At 39.3% G+C, this 21,564-nt stretch overlaps 2 protein-coding genes across 2 annotated transcripts; both read right to left on the reverse strand.

Annotated features, from left to right (window-relative positions):
* Window positions 1–8,974: 8,974 nt before the first annotated feature.
* mcl1b (MCL1 apoptosis regulator, BCL2 family member b) lies at window positions 8,975–10,888 on the reverse strand. The gene is made up of 3 exons (XM_047360718.1): window positions 10,321–10,888; window positions 9,777–10,027; window positions 8,975–9,665 (listed from the first exon to the last, which is right to left on the reverse strand). The coding sequence occupies exons 1-3, from the start codon at window positions 10,763–10,765 to the stop codon at window positions 9,549–9,551; spliced, it is 813 nt and encodes a 270-aa protein (XP_047216674.1). The 5' UTR covers window positions 10,766–10,888; the 3' UTR covers window positions 8,975–9,548.
* Window positions 10,889–14,337: 3,449 nt separating this feature from the next.
* On the reverse strand, window positions 14,338–21,484 carry ensab (endosulfine alpha b). Its single transcript, XM_047360719.1, has 3 exons — window positions 21,281–21,484; window positions 16,182–16,304; window positions 14,338–14,981 (listed from the first exon to the last, which is right to left on the reverse strand). The coding sequence occupies exons 1-3, from the start codon at window positions 21,335–21,337 to the stop codon at window positions 14,808–14,810; spliced, it is 354 nt and encodes a 117-aa protein (XP_047216675.1). The 5' UTR covers window positions 21,338–21,484; the 3' UTR covers window positions 14,338–14,807.
* Between the last annotated feature and the right edge of the window lie 80 nt (window positions 21,485–21,564).

The raw sequence follows: 21,564 nt of genomic DNA on the forward strand, positions 1-21,564 counted from the left end.
CTACCACCATGCCTGACAGTTGGTGTGTGAGGTTTGTGCTGATGTGTGTGTTTGGTTTTTCCAGGGATGTGGATTTTGGCACAGCAGGAGGATCTACTCTGGGCCCTTCTCTCTAAAGAACATTGTTCCAGAAGTACTTAATCACTCTTTAGCTTTAACATTTAGTAAACTGAGAACTGTAAAGTCTGTGATTAGGTTCTCTTTAATAACTTGCCGTGATGTCCACTATTCAGAAAAACGGCAGCTGTCTTCAATTGTTTTGCACTCATGAATAATCTTCCCCTGTGATGATGGACTTCTATTTGTTTGGAAACTACCTGCTAACCCACCCCAGACTGATGGGCAATCAATTGCTGATGACTTGCCACCTTGCACAGCGTTTTCATACACCTCTTTGCCCAAGACTAGAAAAACCACCAAACAATTCAAGCCATAAAGGCTGTAACTTCTGTTTATGATAATTTAATCAAATGCATTTGACTAGCAGTACATGGCCACAATATACTTCCTTAAACCAATAAAAGCAGCAGGAATGAAATTAGTTTTTCCCCCCGTGGACTGTATCATCATTTCATTACTTTTTCAACTGATATCAGTCTAATACAGCACGCTTCACTTTGAATGACTTGGCTTTAATCTCTCTCAACTTCAGATAACAATAGTAAGCAGTTTCTTTAGTCTATATATGCATTGGATTAAGTTTTGATTTCATTCCTTGATACCAGGAAGTCCCTGAAAATTACTATGGGATGCCAATCCATAGGTGTTTTACTGAGATGGTTTGTAAAGATATTCATAATTTAGGTGATTATTAAGTTTGAGAGCAAAAGATTATTTAGTTTTTATCTTTTTACTGCACTGGATTGTTGCAGAAGCTGAGCTGGGTTTAACACTCAAGTCAGAAGAGAAGCCACAGAATCAGAGGATTGTGCCGATTCAGAGGACTGTGGTGACTGGGGATAACCTTTAGTTCAGCAAGGCACATAACATTACTGGTGTATAACTTATCCTGTTGTTCCCACTTGCAGCACAGATCTTTGGCTCCCCAGCCAGAAATTTGTGGTTGTGCTTAGCTGTTAGCTTTTCTAATCTTTCCAGACTTTGCAGATTCCAGACTTGCGCAGTCACTCATTTCTAAGACGCCTGTGTTAAGATTTTGCTGACCAAGTGCTGATCGCAGCTTGGGTAGACAGTACAAAAAAAAAAGACTAACTATACTGCTCTATATTTACTCTCACTTACTTAAAACTGTGCACATATATTTATATTATATCGTAGATATGTTTATACTGTTTAATTTGTATTGTATTGCACCGACTACGCCAAAACAAATTCCTTGTATGTCCAAAAACGTACTTGGCAATAAAGCTTTTCTGATTCTGATTCTGATGATGAGATCATCTCCACTGGAACATGCTGAGTTACTAAAACTACCTCATTTTTTTACGTGTGACAGGAAAAAGCATGTGACCCAAAAATGTGTGATTAATCTATGAGCATGACAAAATGATAATTGGTCATATGAGTTATGTGCAGCTGTATGCAAGTTTCTCAAAATGACCACATAAATGGACTATCAACCACATTGTGCTTTTTCTATGAAAAAAAAAGCACAATGTCCCTCATTCATCTGAGTTCACTGGCTTTTCACCCACTGAGCTCCACAGAGTCTGTATTCTTTCAGAGAACAGACGACGATAAACAAGTGTTATGGCTCAACCATTATGAAGTTTCCAAGCGAAAGCTAAACCAGTGGGTGTTCAACAAGCTGCAAACAATACTGACCATTTGACCCTCCACCCACCTGATGGCTTGTCCAGACATAACAACATCACACCTTGGATCCCTTGGCTAAAACAAGCCTGGACTTGTCACACTTTGACCCTGAAATAGCACAAGTCAATCGAAATGGATGCTAGTTAAATCATCATGATTCCGAAAACAGCGTGGGGGGCAGAAACCCAAATGCATTTTCTGTTATGGTTAAAAGGTTTAGTGACTCAATTGAACATGGATGACCTGCTTCTCAGATGTTTTTCACCCAGTTTTATTGTGATCGTTTTCTATGAACTGTGTCACCAGAAGTCAGTGGATAAAAAATAAAAAAAGAGGTTGTAAACAGCAGCATTACACTGGTTTGATGTGTGCGCTAGATTTCTGTGTAATTCTATTAGGGTTATTTGCCATCCTTAAAAAGAAAAACAGTTAATGTTGCACTGCAATAAAATGGTTATGATAAAAAATGTTAAATACAACTGATCGCAACTGTAACATTTGTATAGCGCCTTTCATAAGACCCAATATGTTCTAAAAAAAAAAAAAAAAGAATTAACAAAAAGCAAAACACAGAAAAAAACATTTCTGCAGGAATTTCAATTAACAAAATTACATTGCAGAGATTTTATTGTCAATAATTGTTTGAGATGAATGTCGGAATATATCCAGAATGTGAAGTGCTCCAGATGTTGACAGGGAGAAAATTGGAGCGGTTGGAGCGGTGACACTGAACACTTTAGTTTGCTTTTAGGAAGGGATGGCAGAACTGAGTCAAAAGACCAGAGTTATGGAATACAGTGCAGGTTTCTGGGTAAAGTGAATAGGTAAATTCCTCAGGCAGTGATGAAAATATGCTTCAAGTAAAAAGGTTAAGATTTATCTTTCAGTTATATGAATGGCTAGTGGAATGGCTCAACTCTACTGTTCATTTGTTCAAAGATGAGCTGCTGATGGAAATTTCAACATGTGCACTAGCTCACCACATGCTGCTGGTTTTACAGCTGCATGCTTTCAGGCACTGAGGCAGCAAAATCTTCTTTTAACTGTTGACTCAAGGTGTTCTGTTGTTTTAGATTTCACAGCAGCCTCTGACACAGTTAATCACAAGGTTCTTTGTAAAGCCATAAACATGTTGTTGGTCTAAAATGTTTATTTTTGTCCTGGAATAAGTCTCATTTATCAGGGAGATCTTTCCTTGGATCTACCGAGGAATACAGTTCTTCTTTAGCTCCTATTTCTGGCGGCATACCTCAAGGGTCGATTTTTGGCCGTAGTTTGTTTTAAAGATATATGGCGCTATTGGGTCCGCTATTCATGAAGCACAATTTTTCTTTCATTGTTACTATGACAACATCCAAATCAATATTACTTTTAAATTGAATGTCTCCGCCCCTCATTGTTCCTTCATGTTCTACTCTGTTTAGCAGTATAAATCATCCTGGAACTTATTTTTAGCAGGTATTTTTTTCTTCAGTACCTCATAGTGTGTAAAATCTTGTGTGTTAGTAGCTTCCTCAAAAACAAGAGTGTAGCATATATATGAGTGGATGTTGAATAGTAAACCATAAGCATCTGGTCATGTGCATTCATCCATACTGATTCCTACGCTTTCAATTTGGAAATCTTTGTGAGTGCTCCAGATAGCTCATTTAAAAATGAGAATGTCTTAGAACAGTCCACAGGACCGTTTTTAAGAAGATATTCATTGCTTCATCACCTCTAGACTGGACTATTGCATCTCACTATAAATTGGCCTTGAAAAAGATTATTTTACTCACTTAAAATGAATTTCTATTCAATTACCTGCTCTACTTAATATAACCTGAAAGGAGCATAGAGATCACCCAAATAGATGCTCTTGGTGCAGTCAAGATCAAATTAAAACGTTTAAAACAGTCCAACAGAACGGGGCAACCTGCCACTTGATAGTTACGCTGCAGTTTATTCAAAGTTTGTGTACAATTAACTCTTGTATGACGGTGGCATTTCCTTTCACTGTCTCACATGAATGCTTAATATGAGGAACGGCTGCAAAGTTAACAACTTGATGCAGTCAGGGGTCAACTGTTGCAACATGAGCGTTTTGTAGAAAGAATTGTTGCAAAGTCAGTCGCATTGTGCATTTGGCTGAGTTTCCTTAGAAAAGCCTTCTTATTTTTTAACCAACTGGAAAATAAACAGAGCTATACTGCATGATAACTGGAGTTGCACTGGAATGCGCATAACTAAATGTGGATCTGTCTATAAGATTGGATTGAATTTACTATATATTTCTGCATATAACTTAGATCTGTTTGTTTTGTAAAGTGATTTAAGATGACATATGTCGTGGACCGGTGTGATGTTTTTGGTTAGTTTTTGTCATATTTGCTTTGATGTTTTTTAAATCATTTTTATGCTGGCGCCCATCTCCGGCTGTCTACGGGCATGAGGCGGGGCACACCCTGGACAGGACATCAGTCCATCGTAGGGCAACACAGAGACACACAGGACAAACAACCATGCACACACCCATTCATATCTAGGCAAAATTTAGAGAAACCAATTAACCTAAGAGTCGTGTTTTGGACTGTGGAGGAAGCCAGGGAACCTAGACAGAACCCACGCATTTATGGGGAGAACATGCAAACTCCATGCAGAAAGATCGCTGACCGGGAGTCAAACCCAGGACCTTCTTGCTGCAAGGCAACAGTGCTACCAACTGCACCACCATGCAGCATTGCACTTATTTCATCGAATTACATTTGTCCTGCATGTTTTCAATTAACTTGTAAAACCATTTGGTAAACCTGTTTTACATGCTATTGAAATGAAACTCACAGTGAGCAAGTGGGCCACCAGTCAGAAAAAGAAACAGACAATACTTGATTAGGAATAGCAAGACAGTAAGTCAGTTAAATGCTCAAACATGGGACGCTTCTGAGAAGCTGTCTCAAACTGTTTACTGAACATAGTCTGTGAGGACCACAAGCTTCAAATAGGTTGACCTTCAAACCACACATTTCTCGTAGGGGTTTTATTTACACTTTCACTTTCATTCTGACTTTGGGTTTGATGTAATCCAATTACTCTGTCACATTTTCCACATTTATGGTGTTGGGTGTTTTCTGGCTAAAATTCTGGCTGTCCGTAAATTCCTGTGGTACTCCTTAAAAAAAAAAGTGTTTTCAGAGAAATCACTGGAACAAAAAGTATTGTTCTACCATAAGAGCGGTTATCCTGTCAACAGTGCAGCACAACCATATAGTTTATAGGAGGTGAAGGTTGAAAAGTGTACTCTGGTCCAGGTTTTAAAAACACTGTGGCTCAAATTAACTCAAATTAATTTCCTTTTTAATGTTTCAATAATAATCTGTGGCATGATTCGGATCTATATTTCTAAAACCTCTCAAATGTTGCTTCATTCTTCGTTTTCTTTTTTAGTTTGCCTGCGATAGTTAAAGAATACTTAGTGTTTGTCTTCATTTTATTGTTTTATTGCTGACACGTTGAGTCTGATAATGAGCCAGCTGAGGAGTGTCCTAAAACTGTAACAATGCATTTATCCTTAGTTGAAATCTTCTGCAACTTCCTTCCTGTTGGTAACAAACTGGGAATGTTTTGGTGGGAACATCCTGCCCCTTTCAGTAAGAATGTTGGCCTTGTTACTAAATAGACTGAAAATAAAACATGGAAAGCCTCCTCAGTCCTAAAGCAGGGCCCAAAGACTTGCTGTAGAGAACATTGTGTGCAGACATTCAGGGAAAAGTTACAGCAAGTCTGCTTGAGCACAATGAAAATATGAAAGAAAGCATACACAGCTGCTGACTCTGACAACCCAGAGTCTTGCCATGGGAGTGAATACCTTACTCTGAAACAATTACCAATACTCATACAGTTTGCCATATGACACTGGTGCAAAAATGTGTAAATTGATGCAACTAAAATTCAACTATGGATTCCAACAGTTCAATATTCTCCAGTGAGAAAGATTGTTTACAGCAGACAATCCTCCTGGGAAATCACACCAAGAAATCCTCAGAGAAACTGCAAAAAAAAAAAAAAAACAAGAGCTCCAAGGAAAACTCTAAAGGTCTCACTGATTATTAAATGAGAGAAGGATATGAAAAGGAATGAATAAATTGGCTTGTATGGTAGATTTCCCAGGATAAAGCCTCATGATTTAAGTCAGCAAAGTTGGATGGAATCTGGAAGTGTTCGTGATGCTGCTCTTCCACAATGACCACAAATAATAGGAATCGATACAATAGAATTGATGAATATTCTTGGAGTTTTGTTAAGAATACAGAGGAATGCCAAAGAATCAATTAGGAATCAGTTATGATACCTAAAAATGACCTACAAATTTGTTAAGAATTAACTGGGATTTCCTGAATTCAGGAGTTCTGCACCAAAATGTTGAACAGCTCAAAACTTTTCCCACAAATTCCAAATGACTGAAGAATTGCAAGAACTAAGAATATAATACGAATCAATTACAAAATGATGACTGCAATAATCAATAGTGAATATTTTACCAGCCAATGACTGCATTTTACCTGGATAGATGAATATTTGTTGTGACACCAAGTCTTTATTTTGAAGGGAAAAAAGACTTAGGTGACTTTCTACAAGATGTACAATTAAAATCAGAGTAAAACAGGTCGCATCTTCAACTTGACCTTGTGTGATAAAGGTTCAGAGCTTATCTGTTCAAATGCTACTTTGGCACTGCTTCAGAACCAGAACTAAACAAGTATCCACTGACTGGTATTCGTTGAAAGTCACTTTATAAAAAGAACAAAATCAGCAGCTTTATAACAACTCCCACCTTTTTTGGGGGGTTTCCATTAACTCAGGTACTGTTTTTGCTCAAGTCTACTTTCTATGTATATTAGTATAGATTCAGCTGCTGCGATGGACATCATAGGAAAATCCCTGCTAATGTTTTTTTCAAGGAGACATTTGTGTTTTAACACATGCTAATATGAAGGTTGATTTGAGCAGTAATGTCTGAAAAAACAAGTCTTGGAAGTGGAAAATCGGTTAGAAGTTAATGTAATTAGTTTGTCCCATACAGAGAGACAGTAACACCAAACACTGAGGTTTATTTAGATCTGTGCCCTAAGACATATTTAAACACAACTTACTAAAAAGGCACCTTTGTTAACTGGAAATAGCAGGTATATTCAGGGGAATCTGCATGATTATATAAACAACTCCTCCATGTTCAAACAGCATGAAGTTGCTGGCTCAGACTGTGAGCCAGTGTTTAATTATGAGGCTTGAAGTCAGATGAAAAGTCTCATTTTGTAAAGCCTTCAGAAAGTTTTTATTCGAGTTCTTTCTTTATGCAGCACAGCTAAAGTTTGCAAAAACTTAATCTGTACATCTCAGGGCCACAGTTCTCAGTATTGGACGCTTCTGACGCCAAACTGCTAGATTACTTCTGTTTAAAGATTAACTCGTGCGTCAGCTGACTTCCCAGAAACTGGTGCTTTTTTTAAAACTAAAAAGGCGTGCTGTTGCTACAGGGAAGCAGCACGGTTCATAACCAATAGCCTGGCTCAAAGGCGGTCCCTCCACAATATCAGGTTTCAGTTTGAGAGGGAAGCTCTTGAGCAGAACATTTGAGTTATCTGGTGAAATGGATCCTTAAGTTTTCAAAACTCATTGAGCAACTCTAGCTCCTGCAGATATTTTCTTTTGAATCAGGACAAACTTTTATATTAAAGTCAACAAAATGCCCATTTCTCATCTACACAAAGCAACTAATAATGTTTTGAAAAGAAAAAAAAAAACTGAATGTCAAGAAACTCCAAAAGCCTGTGCATGTCCACCTAAGATAAGTCTTCAAGAGACAGGATGACTCCACTTTGACAGGAACACAACAAATTACCTAGATTAGTCTTGGTATCTTCATCTGTAATGATAGTGATGTGAGGTATGTATGCAGAGAGCAGTTTCTCAACCACTCCTTAAAAAACCATCCCATGAAAGGAATGCATTTACCTGCTTTAAAGTCTTTCAGTTTGCAGCTGCTCTGCTCCCAGGGTTCAGAAGCTGCAAAGTTTGTTCAACCACAACAGATGTACACTTTTAAAGCAAGCGACAAACACTTTAAAAGACAGTACAACCAAAAAACATAAAAGATTTGCTTTAAGAGTTTATGTTGGTATAGATGCAGTCTACAGGAAGAGGTTTGAATACAATACTTCCCATTTTAAAACAGGTGATTCATTCTAGGTTTAAAAATAAGATTTTATCTGTGACCAGACCAGTTTGAATTTATTCTACCAATCTGACAAGGTAGTCTACCTCTTCTGTTTTTCTTTCATTAAGCTTTACATTTGGTCACTTAATATTACACTTGCACAAATCAATACTCTTGGTGGATGTTGCAAACAGCTGTATGAACGTGCCTCAGCCTGTTTTTTCTCCAGTGCCCATTCTTCAATGAGCTATGTACAGGTAACCAGGATGGTGACCAAAATCATTAGTCGCAGGAGTGAAGCAGAGAAGGTCTGCTGTGGATTGTCACCATGGAGAGACTCTTCTCCATATCCTCCACAGACCTCAATAGAAGTCATGTTTGTTCTGTAGCCCTAGACTACAGCAGGATCTGAAAAAAAAAAAAAACCCCACCAAAACAAAACAGGGGTGAAGTCCTGTATCACCATGGCTTTCCCTGCTGGAGGCTTAATGTGGTGGAAACTAACTATTTAAAGGCTTTAGACTCTATGTGCCAACAATATTACCATATTCAGAATACTAAAACAGTACAGGTGGTATGCAACTGAACTGTGGGTGTAGAAAAAAAAAATAAGTAGGATTTCATCTCTTGTAACCAATCAAATGCACAAGATAAAATCATCATTTTCTATGTAGTTCATACAAGCCCACATCAGGATGCGGATGTTATGTAATTCTGAAGATGTTGATGAACTGTTTTACCCCAGTTCAGCAGACTAGCTACTGCACCAGCTTTGCATACGATCACTGCAACCTGCAAAACTGCAGATGCAGCCGAGGGCTCAGTAAAATAAGAGGTGCTACCACAGGCTTAATTTTCTAGGAAACTGCAGCAAGCGCTTGTGGTGTGAAACAGAGGTTACGTGTTAAGTGTCAGAACTTCACTTTGTCACAGCACACATCCTACGATCATAGATGTGTTTGTCATCAGCAAAAATTCCCTCACCAAAAAGACAGTATCAACAGGTCAAATTAGTTACATTGTTTTTATTCTGTACATATATGGTTTTTAGATGCATCAGTCTGTGAATGTAGCCATGGTGTCTCTGCATGGAGACATACTATGTGCTAATCAATCCCTCTATCATGACTTTTCTGAAAAGTATCCAGACAAAAGTCCCAAATACTCACAAAAGTTCTAGGAGTGGGTGTCATGCTTACAAAAAGTTGCTGGTTTGGTCTGTGGTTTCATATCAATCTTTTACTAGATAAAATTACAAATAATTATAAAGTTGTAAACACAGACCCCCCCCCCCCCCCAAAAGAAGTTTAAATAAAATTTAGCTGACCTGATGATCAATCATTCTTCTTGTATACAAATATTTCACATTAGAAAAATAAATTTATTTGTATTAAATAAGCTTCAAGAAAACCAACGTACTTTTACAGAAAATACACATGGCTAGAAGGTTAATGAAACAACCAAGCCAGCACTGGTGAGATGTTCATCACAATGTTAAACTTCCATTTCTGTATTTCTTTGAGTCCAAAACAGAAGTTGTTGAGAGGAGAGAAGCCAAAAGTCTCAGAGTCCAACAAATTCACCTGATCAGAAAAGCCAATGTTGCACCAATACCAGCAGCTCCAACAAAAGCCATGAGCGTTTTCTTCACTGTTGCCTCAGGGTCTGCTTCTTTAAAGAACTCCACAAAGCCATCCTGAAAACAAAAAAAAATGTATTTGTTAAAAACCTGCAGAATGGTTCTAAACTCTCAACACACTGGATCCTGTTTGGCTAAGTGAACCAGCAGCATGTTGCAATAACCTACCCATGAATTGTTTTTTGCTAGCCAGTCCCGCTGGTTTGTCAGCAGATACGTGGAGATCTCCTGGCTCACCAGGTCCACGCAGTGCTCCCTGTTCCTCTCCTTCAGGTTCTGACACACCACAGCCCCGAAGGCCACCAGGCTGACAATCCGACCCCAGTTGGTGGTCCCGTCTGAGAAGAGGCTCCTGGCTACTGTGCTCACAAACCCCATTTCATCTGATTTGTTGTCCAAATCGAGTTTCTTGATCATGCCTGAGGGGGGAAAAAAAAAAAAAAAAAAAAAAAGGAACTTACATTTGACATCCATCTTGTTTTGGACAGTATTTCTCTAGTGTTAAATAGCTACTTCTTACTTCCTCTCAATTTCGTAATGAGTGACCAGCCTATATTTTACATGAAGCATTACTTCCTTGAACTAAATAAAAGCCTGCACTGTCCAAAAATGAAGCCTGTTGAATAGAATAACCGCTGTAAATATTTCCTCTGGGTGAGGCAACCTATGAACCAAACTACGGAAAAATCTCCCAACAATGGCGGATACTTACCATTGTAGTTATATTTGTGCTTCGACAAAACGTTCTCCACCACCCTTATCATCGTAGAAAGAGGTTTATTTTGACGCCACCGTTGTTTTGAAAGTCCAGTAAAGTCTCTTAGGAAGCTGCCAATAAGCTCCCTTGTGTTGTGGTCCAACGCTGGATTCCCTGCGTGTCCGTGAGAAACGTCGGTTTCACCAACCAACTCCAGCTCCGGAGTACAAGGCAGAGAACCGCTTTCCGGAAGACTTTTACCAACAAATCTATTCGACGGAGTCACTCCAAGAATCGTCGGGCGATGTTTCATAAAGTTCACATTAGGAGAGGTCATTGAGGAGCCCATCGCGACTTCAGGCGCACGAAGCCCTTGATTGTAGTGCGTTTGTCCATCGACTCCATTTTGAGAAAGAATGAGACAGCCCAGGTATTGCGCGTTTGTCGATTTTGATGACATATTTAAACGTCCAATTTAGACTTAACTGCTTATCAACAAAACTGAAACTAATTGAAAATGCTTGCAAGTAAATAAAATAAGTCAGCCCTACTTATGTCCTACTCATTCTGCCTGGTAAGAGCGGAAGTAGATCGAGCGCTGGGCCTTATATTGTGTTTCCACACCACACCCACAAAACGCATTGCTGACGTCCACCTGTTCCGCTTACTGGACTGCCAAGAACCAAAACCATCAAACCAAGTTTTTGCACACAATCTAATAATATATATATATATATATATATATATATCTGTATGTTGTGACGCATCTGTAGCTACATATTTAAACAGTACCTGAGCCCTGTGTTTTATTATGGCATCAAATGAAAACTGGTCACATTATGATTAAAAACCAATGAATAAAATGTAGCTAAATATCAACATTTTCATGAGAACTCCTAAATACCATTATGTCTCACTTAGTAACCTTTATTGAATAGAAGGGGTACATAATCGTCCACTATAGTTTTATTTGTTTCGGTTTTTGTACATGCTCTTTCTATACCTTTGTGGAAATAACTGGAAAGTTCCGTTCTCCGCCCAGCCAAAATACGGTTCAGCTCCGCCCTCTAGTGGCCGTTGCAGTTTTTACACCTGTAAGAATCTCAAAACTCCTGTCTTGAGATTCTTGTGTTTTTCTAAAGGTGCGTGTGTTTCAGAGGTTTTGGCATAGAACCACCTATGGATACGTATATTCTTCAACTATCATGAAATGCAAATAAGATGTTTTATCGATGTGAAATAAAACATCGGGAAGCGGCCTAGTGGTTAGAGCACGGCATTTGAATCCTGGGAAGGTTGCAAGTTTGCTGCAGAGTCTGCAACTCTGGCTCCCTGAGATCAAGACCCTTAGCCCCAGAATGCTCCTTGGACGCGGGATAGCTGCCTTCAGCTCAATACGGGATGGGTTAAATGCAGATGACAAATTCATTGTAAAGTACAAGTTGCAAAGACAAATAAAGATGATTGTTATTAAAAGTTTATTTCAAATACTGACAAAAATCCGCTCAACATCTTCCACACAACAAACATTCCAAATAGCCCTGTACTTTCTGAAGTGTCAAAATGTTTTGTTTGTTCTCCAGTGATTCTTAACATGTAAACCCCCTTTTTTAAAGAAGGAAGGGTGCTTCTGACCTCCCTGCAGCTATCTTGGGCCAGAAATAGAATGAAATATACCAATTATGAAATAAAAGAACACAACAAAATGGGAAATATTTGCTTGCAAAACAAGAAAACACAAAGATAAAAGCAGCACAAATGTATCTCAGAGTACACAGCCTGTCATTTGTTTGTACATTCTGGCACGTATTTCTCGTCTGGATGACACACCCTGTCTTTGGGGTTTAAAACATCCCTTGCCAGTTTCCTCTGGTCTGCACTGTCCAAAGCACTGAGCATATTTCTGCATTTTAATTTTGTTTTTCCAACAAACCATTTTTTCTGAAAGCACAAAATGTAAAATTCTAAAACAAATAATACTAAATAGAGTTCTTGCTAATCAACATAGCAAAACGTATTTATGAAATCACCTAGTCAGCGCTAGCCTCTGATAATTAAACAGTCTTATATCGAGTAGACTTTACCTCAGAAGGTATACAATTCTGAAACTGAAATATTGCGAAAGAAAAAGGGAATCATACAGTCAAACTAAAGAGCACAGGCATTCTCTACAGGGTATCATCTCAGATTTGTCTTTGAATCAGCAGCATTTACAAACATTTTCATATCATAGAGATTCACGTAGCCTCTGCAAAACACCGATATACAGCAGAAGTAGTGTTAAAGTTAGAGAAGAGAGGAACCACTGAATCTGAAATAGCTCAGGCTACAAAAAGTTCAAAAAGCATGTGGGAAACAACCAAAGTTAAATTCTGTTGAAGTCTATTTACAATAGATGAGACAAAGAGGAGTGTTGCATTCATACAGCACCATAACAAGATCATATGCACAGGTTATTTCTCTTTCACACACTGCAAATTTGACACATTACAAAGTGAGGTTGCAGATGTGGTGGGTTTAGCCTACATGATGGAGTGTAAGTTTGTGAAAGTTCCCTGAAGCAGTAATATACACTATTTTTCCTTAAGTGCACATATCCAGTTAAAATTCTTGACTTGTATGTAGGGAGCACATTCAAAGTCTTGAGATGTTGCGATCACTCTTTTAACCTGTTTTACAGGCTATATCCCAGTTAGAGGAGGGACTTGAGCACATTATGCATGCTCACACTTTCCCTCCTCGTGTTATAAAACCTCTCTCTGCTTAGCTAAATGTGCTCTTGTAGACACGGCGCAACCCACTTCAAGCCTGCGGGGCTTTTTGAAGCGATGTCTCTCAGGTTGCTCGCTGTTTAAACACAAACGCCCGGATAACAGAAATCAAGTAAGTTTGGGGAACTAAATCTGCAAGGTGCAGGTAGTAGATCTATATTCCAGCAACAAGTCTAGGAAAGTAAACAATATCATTTTTTTTAATTAGTGTTTTATATTGGTCGTTTCTTTGAAATTGGGAAAGATGTCAAAGAAATTGATGTACGAGTGTGATTAACATTTTCAAAGCGTTACAAGTTGTTTTCAAAATCACTCATCAGTCCAATGAAGCACAAGCTCCTCCACATCACAAGTCGGAAAGTAATGATTTACTTTTTGGCTCCTCAAAAGGATGGTTATGGCCGAATACAGAAAAAAGTTTGGTTAAACATTTCAAGGTTGCAAAAAAGAGCCAGATAATAACAGGGCAAAAGACACTGAGAAAGTCTATTCAAGGCTTTAGGGTCTCATAGCTAGAGTTTGTGGATTATTTGTTTTCATAGTTAAAGCAAAGCATCTTCTAACCTAAAATCCAACCACATAATGCCAAATTAACTGATTCTGCGCTCTTGATTCTCTAAGGCATGCTGTCTGTGCTAGTCCTCAAAGCACCAATGTTACAACAAATTGCGTGCTTGTACAAGAACGATTTACCGAAGCATATGCTCTATGCAGGGTTCTTCTATCCCCCTAATAAATCCCATAGGCTCTAGTAAACACTTGGTCTAGATGCAAGTTAACAGCTACTGTACTAAGACTCAGAGACTAGTAGGGTTCCCTCCTAAGGACAAACTCGACTGGCTCTTATTCTGGGCTGCTAATATGTATGCGTGTAAATGGATTGTCAGGACATTGTATGCTTGTTTGTTTTGATATTCCTTCTAAATCAATAAGCAGATGCCCCACTGCCCTTAAAAATATTTAGAGTTTGTGTCATTTAACAATCATGCAGCATATTTAGCGAGAACAAGAGCAAAGGGTGTAGGACAACATCAGCAGAGAGAGACAAAAATAAAAAGTTTTCAGTCCTCATTTGCCTGAGCTGCAGCAGGTTCTGTTTGATAAAAAAATGACTGACATGTAAGATGTCTCATACACTCCAATCTTTTCCTAACAGTGGGTCAAAACTAAAGCACTGCTCATCAATTTGGTATGCAAGCAACTATTCACATACTTCTTCCAACACCCCCCACTTAAGTCAGCCACCGGCAAAGAAAAGACCCAAAAAGCGAAGAACAAACTGCAGCCATGGTTCCCACCGTCTTTACACACATTATTTTGGTGTCATTCAGGATGCAATAAAAAGAGAACTAAACAGACTATACAGAATACAAAGTGCATTAAATCACCTCTTCCAACCCTGCCTGAGGACACACACCTTCTATAATGCATCTTGGAACGCTAAAAACCAAGATATAAGGGAGGCGGTAGAGCAGAGTGTGCAGACGGAACAGAGCTGTGCGTGGTGCAAAGGCAAGAGAGGGCTGTGGCCTTATGGCCACCTGAACCACCACCCGGCCCACCCACATACAAGCAGAATTTTAACTTATACAACTCTGCCCAATATGTTAAAGCCAGTGGTGCCTCGGGATGAGAAAAGAAGAAAGAGGAGGGGAGGAGTGGACATGTTGGAACAAGGGTGAGGTGGAGTCCTGGCGGGTGGCGTCGAAGATGCCTTTGGGACGATGAAGGCTAGCCAGCTAGCTTGCTGGTCACCAAGGACGACTTCCTTGTCCTCGGTAGATCCTGCGGCGTTGGGATGTGATCGCCAGTTACCAGGTTCTTCTCAGGTCCTGCCACAGGAAGCTGCTTGTTCTTCATCTTGGCTTTGGCCATGTTGTAGTCTCCTGAGTCAAAATACTTTTGCTGTGTAGAAAGAACGACCAGAGGTGGAATCAGATTCGGAGCAACTGTTTTCAGTTAGTGCCTAAAAATTGACAATGAAAAACATCAAGTTTATATTTTGTTAAATCTGGTTTAAAGGTACTAGTCTATGAATCATTCCCCGATGGTTTTCAGAACCTTATGATGGAAAATAGCTGCAGTCTCCTATGACCTGCCCTGGCTACTCCCACTCTTAGCCAGTGATTTCCCACACCTCCCAGAATGACGTTTAGCAACCTCCAGAGGTGCCAGGTTGCTGTGGTTTACAGTATGTGGAGGTGGAAAGAGCAAGAGCTTACCGAGTCACAGCAAAGTAAAACAGAGAAAAAACCTGAGAGGCCAGCTGTTTAAAATACAGAATAAATAACCCTGACAGACATGCTCCATTTCACATACTGCTACTGTAGCTACATTACCATCTAGCCAACTTCAGGTTTGTGCAGCAGAGAAATGGTTCTCTCTCCAGGGTTCCAGCATAATTTCCCATTTCCAAATTCCTTATATTTCCAGTCCCCAAAATGACAGATCTGTGGGTGAATGAGCCTGACCACCACAGACATTTCCACAATGGTCAGGCTTTATAAATGTAAAATGCAAACACCACTGATGGTGGGCACGTCACTTCAAAAAAAAAAAATCTAAACTTTTCTAAACAGTTTCTGATCTAAAAGTCACAAGGTTCACTTTTCTCATCACCCAGGTCACATCTAAGGTCATTCATTCATTCGTTCATTCAGAAAGAACGAACGAACGAACGAACGAAAGAAAGAAAGAAAGAAAGAAGTTTAGCAGTCTTCTGTTTCAGAGCCCAGGACAGACAGAAAGAGTTCCTCTCACTATCCTCTGCAGGGCCCTTCTGTTTGCCATATTCCAGGTGGAGTTTTAGTTTTATGCAACATGAAATGATTATCAGTTATGTTTTAATTAGTTAAAATATATAGTTAGTTTCTAAACAAAAAAGTAATAAATTAAAACTTTTTTGTAATAGTAGGACTCTCTGGTATTTAGGTAAAGGACTTGACCGGTTAAAGTAAAAGTATCAAGAGGAGTCAGCTGCAATTATCTCAGTTCTTCTTACATATTTATGTGTTTCTGGACACACCTTTAACAGACCATACCCCTGTGACCTGTTGGAGCCAATTGTGCCTCCAGCTATAGTCTGGACAACCCATGGTCACCCACCCCTTTCTGTAGCCTCTTCATCAGGAAGTCCGATCCACCAGGTTTCTGGCCCAGGCCAGGATACTTGGCCTTCAGCTTGGCCTCCTCTGCCTTTACTGGGTTTGCATTCTTCTCCTGTGAGTCCTGTAGAAAGAAGCAAAAAGACACTTAATCTTCTCAGATGACACATCCTAAGCATAACATCAAGAACTAGTAAAGCCACATCAACTCGTTTCTATTCACCCCACAATTCCAATTTCTTTGTGTGTTTAAGCAAAGTCCTAAGTAAGCAGTAAAGAGAACCGTTCACTGGAAACCTCAACCTAAAGCTACTGCTGGAAAATGTAACCTACGTCTGCAAAGTGAGCTTAGATTTATAATACTGCCTGGTGGGAGCTGGAGATACTTCATAACAACATGAGTCACAGCATAAATGTTCTCTTACTGCCGTTTCTCATAACATTACCATGCCTGAGAAGTAACAGCTGCAGAAGAAGACAACTTCACATGCAAACAGCTAAATAGATACAAACGTTTCTGCTTGCAATTCTCCTTTCTAAAGATTTCTGTAAGAAAATGTCAGCATGCTCCTGTTAAAGATTACATTTTACAACAAAAAAATGATCTCTGACCCTTACAAATCCTTTTTGCAAATCTAATTATGTTAAACTATAACCACTGAGAAAATCTTTTTAACGGTGGCCCTGAATAATTTTACAATGGTTCACTATTTTCTTGCAAAATCAATGTGTTTCGTTTTGTTTTTGTACAGTTTTTCAAGAATAGTGTACACATAGGTACAACACATAATACCTACAAGGCAAATGACAGTGTTGTCTCTGAAGGGTTATAGAAGTCGGTCAAGTAAGACAGCTATAATCCAAGTGTCAGTCAAAGTAAAATATTGAGGCCATTAATTCACGCTTCACCTCTTGTGACTGAAATGTGCGCAAGTTCTACCTGAATCTCAAACCTCACAAGAAAAAGGACGTTGTAAAGTTCTGTAGAGGTGCATGGGGTACATGTCATTTAAGCAATCTTTGCCTAGAGGTCTCCGAGAAGTTGTGGATCTACCTCAATTCTGCATTTGAGATGAGGCATTCGGTCTGCAAAGCTTGCTGGGCCAGGGATAAAATGTGACTCAGGACACTGAAGCCGATGAACAGATTCCCTTAGGAGGAGAGGTGGGAGAATGACTCAGTGGATACTGGTTCACTTGGATCCATGGCAAGAAATATATGAGCTACTTTATTTGGTCTCAATGTAGGAAAACGCCAATATGCAACAACAAGGTCTGTGTGCTTTTTACAGCTTTGAACTGATTTGTGGAAGGCTGTAAAATTCCCCTCTAGCAGAATCCAAGCTTGATCTGACAGTTTAACAACATTCATTTGTTGAATATGATATTTGCTTTTATCGCTGGTGCATATTTCTCACATAATTCAGTTTTGCCGAGTTAAATAATCAATTGCAAGAAACGTTAGCTCAAAACTGTTAAAATTAGAAGGTAGGTTGAGCTTATTTTTAAGGACTTAACAGATATCGTGACATTTGGTTTTTTTATAACGAGTACATCCACATTACACAAATTATACAAAGGTTTCTAAGTAACACAAGCTGACAGATATTGTAAAACAATTGGTATTGTTTTTATTTTGTTCTTCTGAATTATCTTGTTAAACCAATCATGTACACAGCACAATTGCTGTTAGAGGTTTATTTAAAAATTGGATAAACTTGATACAAAGAGACTTTGTTGCAAAGAGTAGTTAGCTTGTCACCGAGGACGGCAGTTAGCATATTGTATAGGATTATCCAATTAGCAACTAAAACATGATTAAGTTGCCAGCTTTATGTTCCAAGTTCAAAAGAACCAGATTGCAGCATAAGCAGCTTCCAGCGCCTGTTAGTTTACTTTTGTTCCCCTCAAGTTATCTAAATATTCCCCTCTGCAGGTTTGAGTAATTTCTGTTTGAAATAAAGATCAATATGTTTAAAAAAACTCACCTCCACGGCTGTCCGTGGTCTACAGTACACATAATCTCTGTATTTACCTTGTAAACGGCTGATACCAATACTTCTCCTAAGCACCGCTAAAGGCTACCCTACTAGGTTTGGGAACCTTGGACCTAGGTTATCTAGGTTAGGTTAGGTCATGCTATGACTCAACAATCAGGTGGTTTGTTAGGACTGAACATCATGTAATGTCGTTGAGCCTCTTGTTTAAAAGAGTGAAATAGTTAAACACAAAGATACAGGGGTTGGACAATGAAACTGAAACACCTGGTTTTAGACCACAATCATTTATTAGTATGGTGTAGGGCCTCCTTTTGTGGCCAATACAGCGTCAATTCGTCTTGGGAATGACATCTACAAGTCCTGCACAGTGGTCAGAGGGATTTTAAGTCATTCTTCTTGCAGGATAGTGGCCAGGTCACTACGTGATACTGGTGGAGGAAAACGTTTCCTGTCTCGCTCCTCCAAAACACCCCAAAGTGGCTCAATAATATTTAGATCTGGTGACTGTGCAGGCCATGGGAGATGTTCAACTTCACTTTCATGTTCATCAAACCAATCTTTCACCAGTCTTGCTGTGTGTATTGGTGCATTGTCATCCTGATACACGGCACCACCTTCAGGATACAATGTTTGAACCATTGGATGCACATGGTCCTCAAGAATGGTTCGGTAGTCCTTGGCAGTGACGCACCCATCTAGCACAAGTATTGGGCCAAGGGAATGCCATGATATGACAGCCCAAACCATCACTGATCCACCCCCATGCTTCACTCTGTGCATGCAACAGTCTGGGTGGTACGCTTCTTTGGGGCTTCTCCACACCGTAACTCTCCCGGATGTGGGGAAAACAGTAAAGGTGGACTCATCAGAGAACAATACATGTTTCACATTGTTCACAGCCCAAGATTTGCGCTTCTTGCACCATTGAAACCCACGTTTGGCATTGGCATGAGTGACCAAAGGTTTGGCTATAGCAGCCCGGCCGTGTATATTGACCCTGTGGAGCTCCCGACGGACAGTTCTGGTGGAAACAGGAGAGTTGAGGTGCACATTTAATTATGCCGTGATTTGGGCAGCCGTGGTTTTATGTTTTTTGGATACAATCCGGGTTAGCACCCGAACATCCCTTTCAGACCGCTTCGTCTTGCGTCTACAGTTAATCCTGTTGAATGTGGTTCGTCCTTCTTGGTGGTATGCTGACATTACCCTGGATACCGTGGCTCTTGATGCATCACAAAGACTTGCTGTCTTGGTCACAGATGCGCCAGCAAGACGTGCACCAACAATTTGTCCTCTTTTGAACTCTGGTATGTCACCCATAATGTTGTTTGCATTTCAATATTTTGAGCAAAACTGTGCTCTTACCCTGCCAATTGAACCTTCACACTCTGCTCTTACTGGTGCAATGTGCAATCAATGAAGACTGGCCACCAGGCTGGTCCAATTTAGCCATGAAACCTCCCACACTAAAATGACAGGTATTTCAGTTTCATTGTCCAACCCCTGTATGTTTCTCTTCAAATAATATCTAAAACATTTGCTCTCCAGAGGCTTCAAATTTCACTTTCTTTGACTTTTATTTATTCTGACAAAAACACAGTTTCAAACATCATAAACACTTTAAGCTTATGATCAGTGCTTCTAACACATACACAACCTTGATGATGACGACAAGTTATGAAAATATTCTAATATTACAACAACAACAATAATGCAAAAACATTGTAGTTGTGAAAAATGAACCTACACTCACATCAGCGGTTAGGTCAGTACTAGTGAGTCAGAGGCTGCCATTTCTGCTCCAAATGCTGGATTGATGATTAAAACATTGGCTGCACCTTCCCTTCAAGAACACCTGGCTACTGCAGGTTGAGGTTCGGAGAATTTCAGATAATAACGTAAAAATAAATTTATGAAAAATACCATTAGATATGTTTTTTTTTTTTTTATATTTCTGTAAGTAACAGCTAGGGTTTATTGCTGAAATTCTGGCCAGATAACACCTTGTTTGATACTACCTGAACACATGAAGAAATCTTTTTAATATAAACCCTAAAGTGTGTTAGTTAATGTTTACAAGTAACTGTATAACTAAAATCAGCTGATTTCATCCATGAGCACACGTTTGATTAGTCCATGCAACGTACTGATCCTATCGAGGAATTTTAATCATTTTTATTCTTGATTTTAGAATTTTTCTTTCATGTTTCATTTGAAAACGAATACAGGAAGAATGTCTTTGGTTTTAACTGTCCTTTTGGCTAAATAACGAAGAAGTCAGTTAACTGACATTTATTCTATCCAATAACAGATTAATCAAAGATCGTTTATTGTTACATTTTACTACACTTTCTTTCATTCCAAGTCATTTTTGTCATTCTTGGGTCACCACAGTTCACTGGTTTCACTGTAAACTGAGGGACATAAACGGTCCTAGACAGTCAGCTATTCCAGTAACACACACGTTACTGGTATCAGTTAAAATATTGAAAAAACGTTTGTTAAGACACATGAATTTATTTGAATTTTATTATTATTATTATTATTTTTTTTTGCCTACATACCCACAGTTTGACTGAGTCCTGGTCCAATGCTGTGGGATAACATGCACGTAAAACATATTGCAACTGGTTGCCAAAGTTAAGTAAAGGAATAAATTCGCAATCTAGAAACCACAGCCTTTTTAGAGCAGAGCAGTGGTCCATTGAATATATTTTGGAAGATATCTGGTTTAAACTGCAATGATTTGATTGTTTATACGTGTATTTACAGAATTAGAATTAGTTTCGTGATGTTTCGTAAATAACTAGCAGTACAAATCAATGAGGCCTTAGCTCCTGTGGATTCGTCCACCAATAACACAAGGAAAGGGACAAAACGAAGTGTCACACAGGCTGGATGCAGTGAATCATTTGACAGCTGATATATACTATAATAACAACCTTATTACACACTAAACCGCGTATAACAGCTATGCACGTCCCCTAGCAGCCTTATTGTTTCGTATGCCGCTTTCCGCATTTTAAACACTTGACTTGAGCTATTTTATCTTAGCCACATCTCGCTAGCACCCTCCGCGATTAGCAGTCTACAGAACCCACCTGTTTTTCCTCCTCGTACTCCACCTGGGTGTCCGAGTCGAGGTTTTCCGACGACATTGTCTGAGTGCGGTGGACCAGCAGCTAGCCCGTTTGCCACACAACACAAGGGGTCGTATAAACCAGGTAGCGTTAGATAAACCTGCACTGGACCTAATCCTGATTTTCCAAACACGACAGCTCCCCAACAAAGATGGCGTAACGAGATGAGGCAAGTCCTATTTACAGTTGACAAGTACTTTAGCCAATAGGGTACTAGCAGTGCTCTGTACTTAGCCAATGAAATA

The sequence above is a fragment of the Girardinichthys multiradiatus genome, chromosome 3 (assembly GCF_021462225.1).
Source record: "Girardinichthys multiradiatus isolate DD_20200921_A chromosome 3, DD_fGirMul_XY1, whole genome shotgun sequence".
In the NCBI taxonomy this organism is placed as follows: Eukaryota; Metazoa; Chordata; class Actinopteri; order Cyprinodontiformes; family Goodeidae; genus Girardinichthys; species Girardinichthys multiradiatus.

Excerpts from the sequence above, each read along its gene's own strand:
- mcl1b (XM_047360718.1), bottom strand. The coding sequence starts at position 10,765 with ATGTCATCAAAATCGACAAACGCGCAATACCTGGGCTGTCTCATTCTT. Across the intron at positions 10,028-10,320 it reads GCACAAATATAACTACAATG|GCATGATCAAGAAACTCGAT; the intron begins GTAAGTATCCGC and ends TTCCCCCCTCAG. Across the intron at positions 9,666-9,776 it reads TAGCAAAAAACAATTCATGG|GATGGCTTTGTGGAGTTCTT; the intron begins GTAGGTTATTGC and ends TTTTGTTTTCAG.
- ensab (XM_047360719.1), bottom strand. The coding sequence starts at position 21,337 with ATGTCGTCGGAAAACCTCGACTCGGACACCCAGGTGGAGTACGAGGAG. Across the intron at positions 16,305-21,280 it reads AGTACGAGGAGGAAAAACAG|GACTCACAGGAGAAGAATGC; the intron begins GTGGGTTCTGTA and ends TTCTTTCTACAG. Across the intron at positions 14,982-16,181 it reads TGAAGAGGCTACAGAAAGGG|CAAAAGTATTTTGACTCAGG; the intron begins GTGGGTGACCAT and ends CTTTCTACACAG.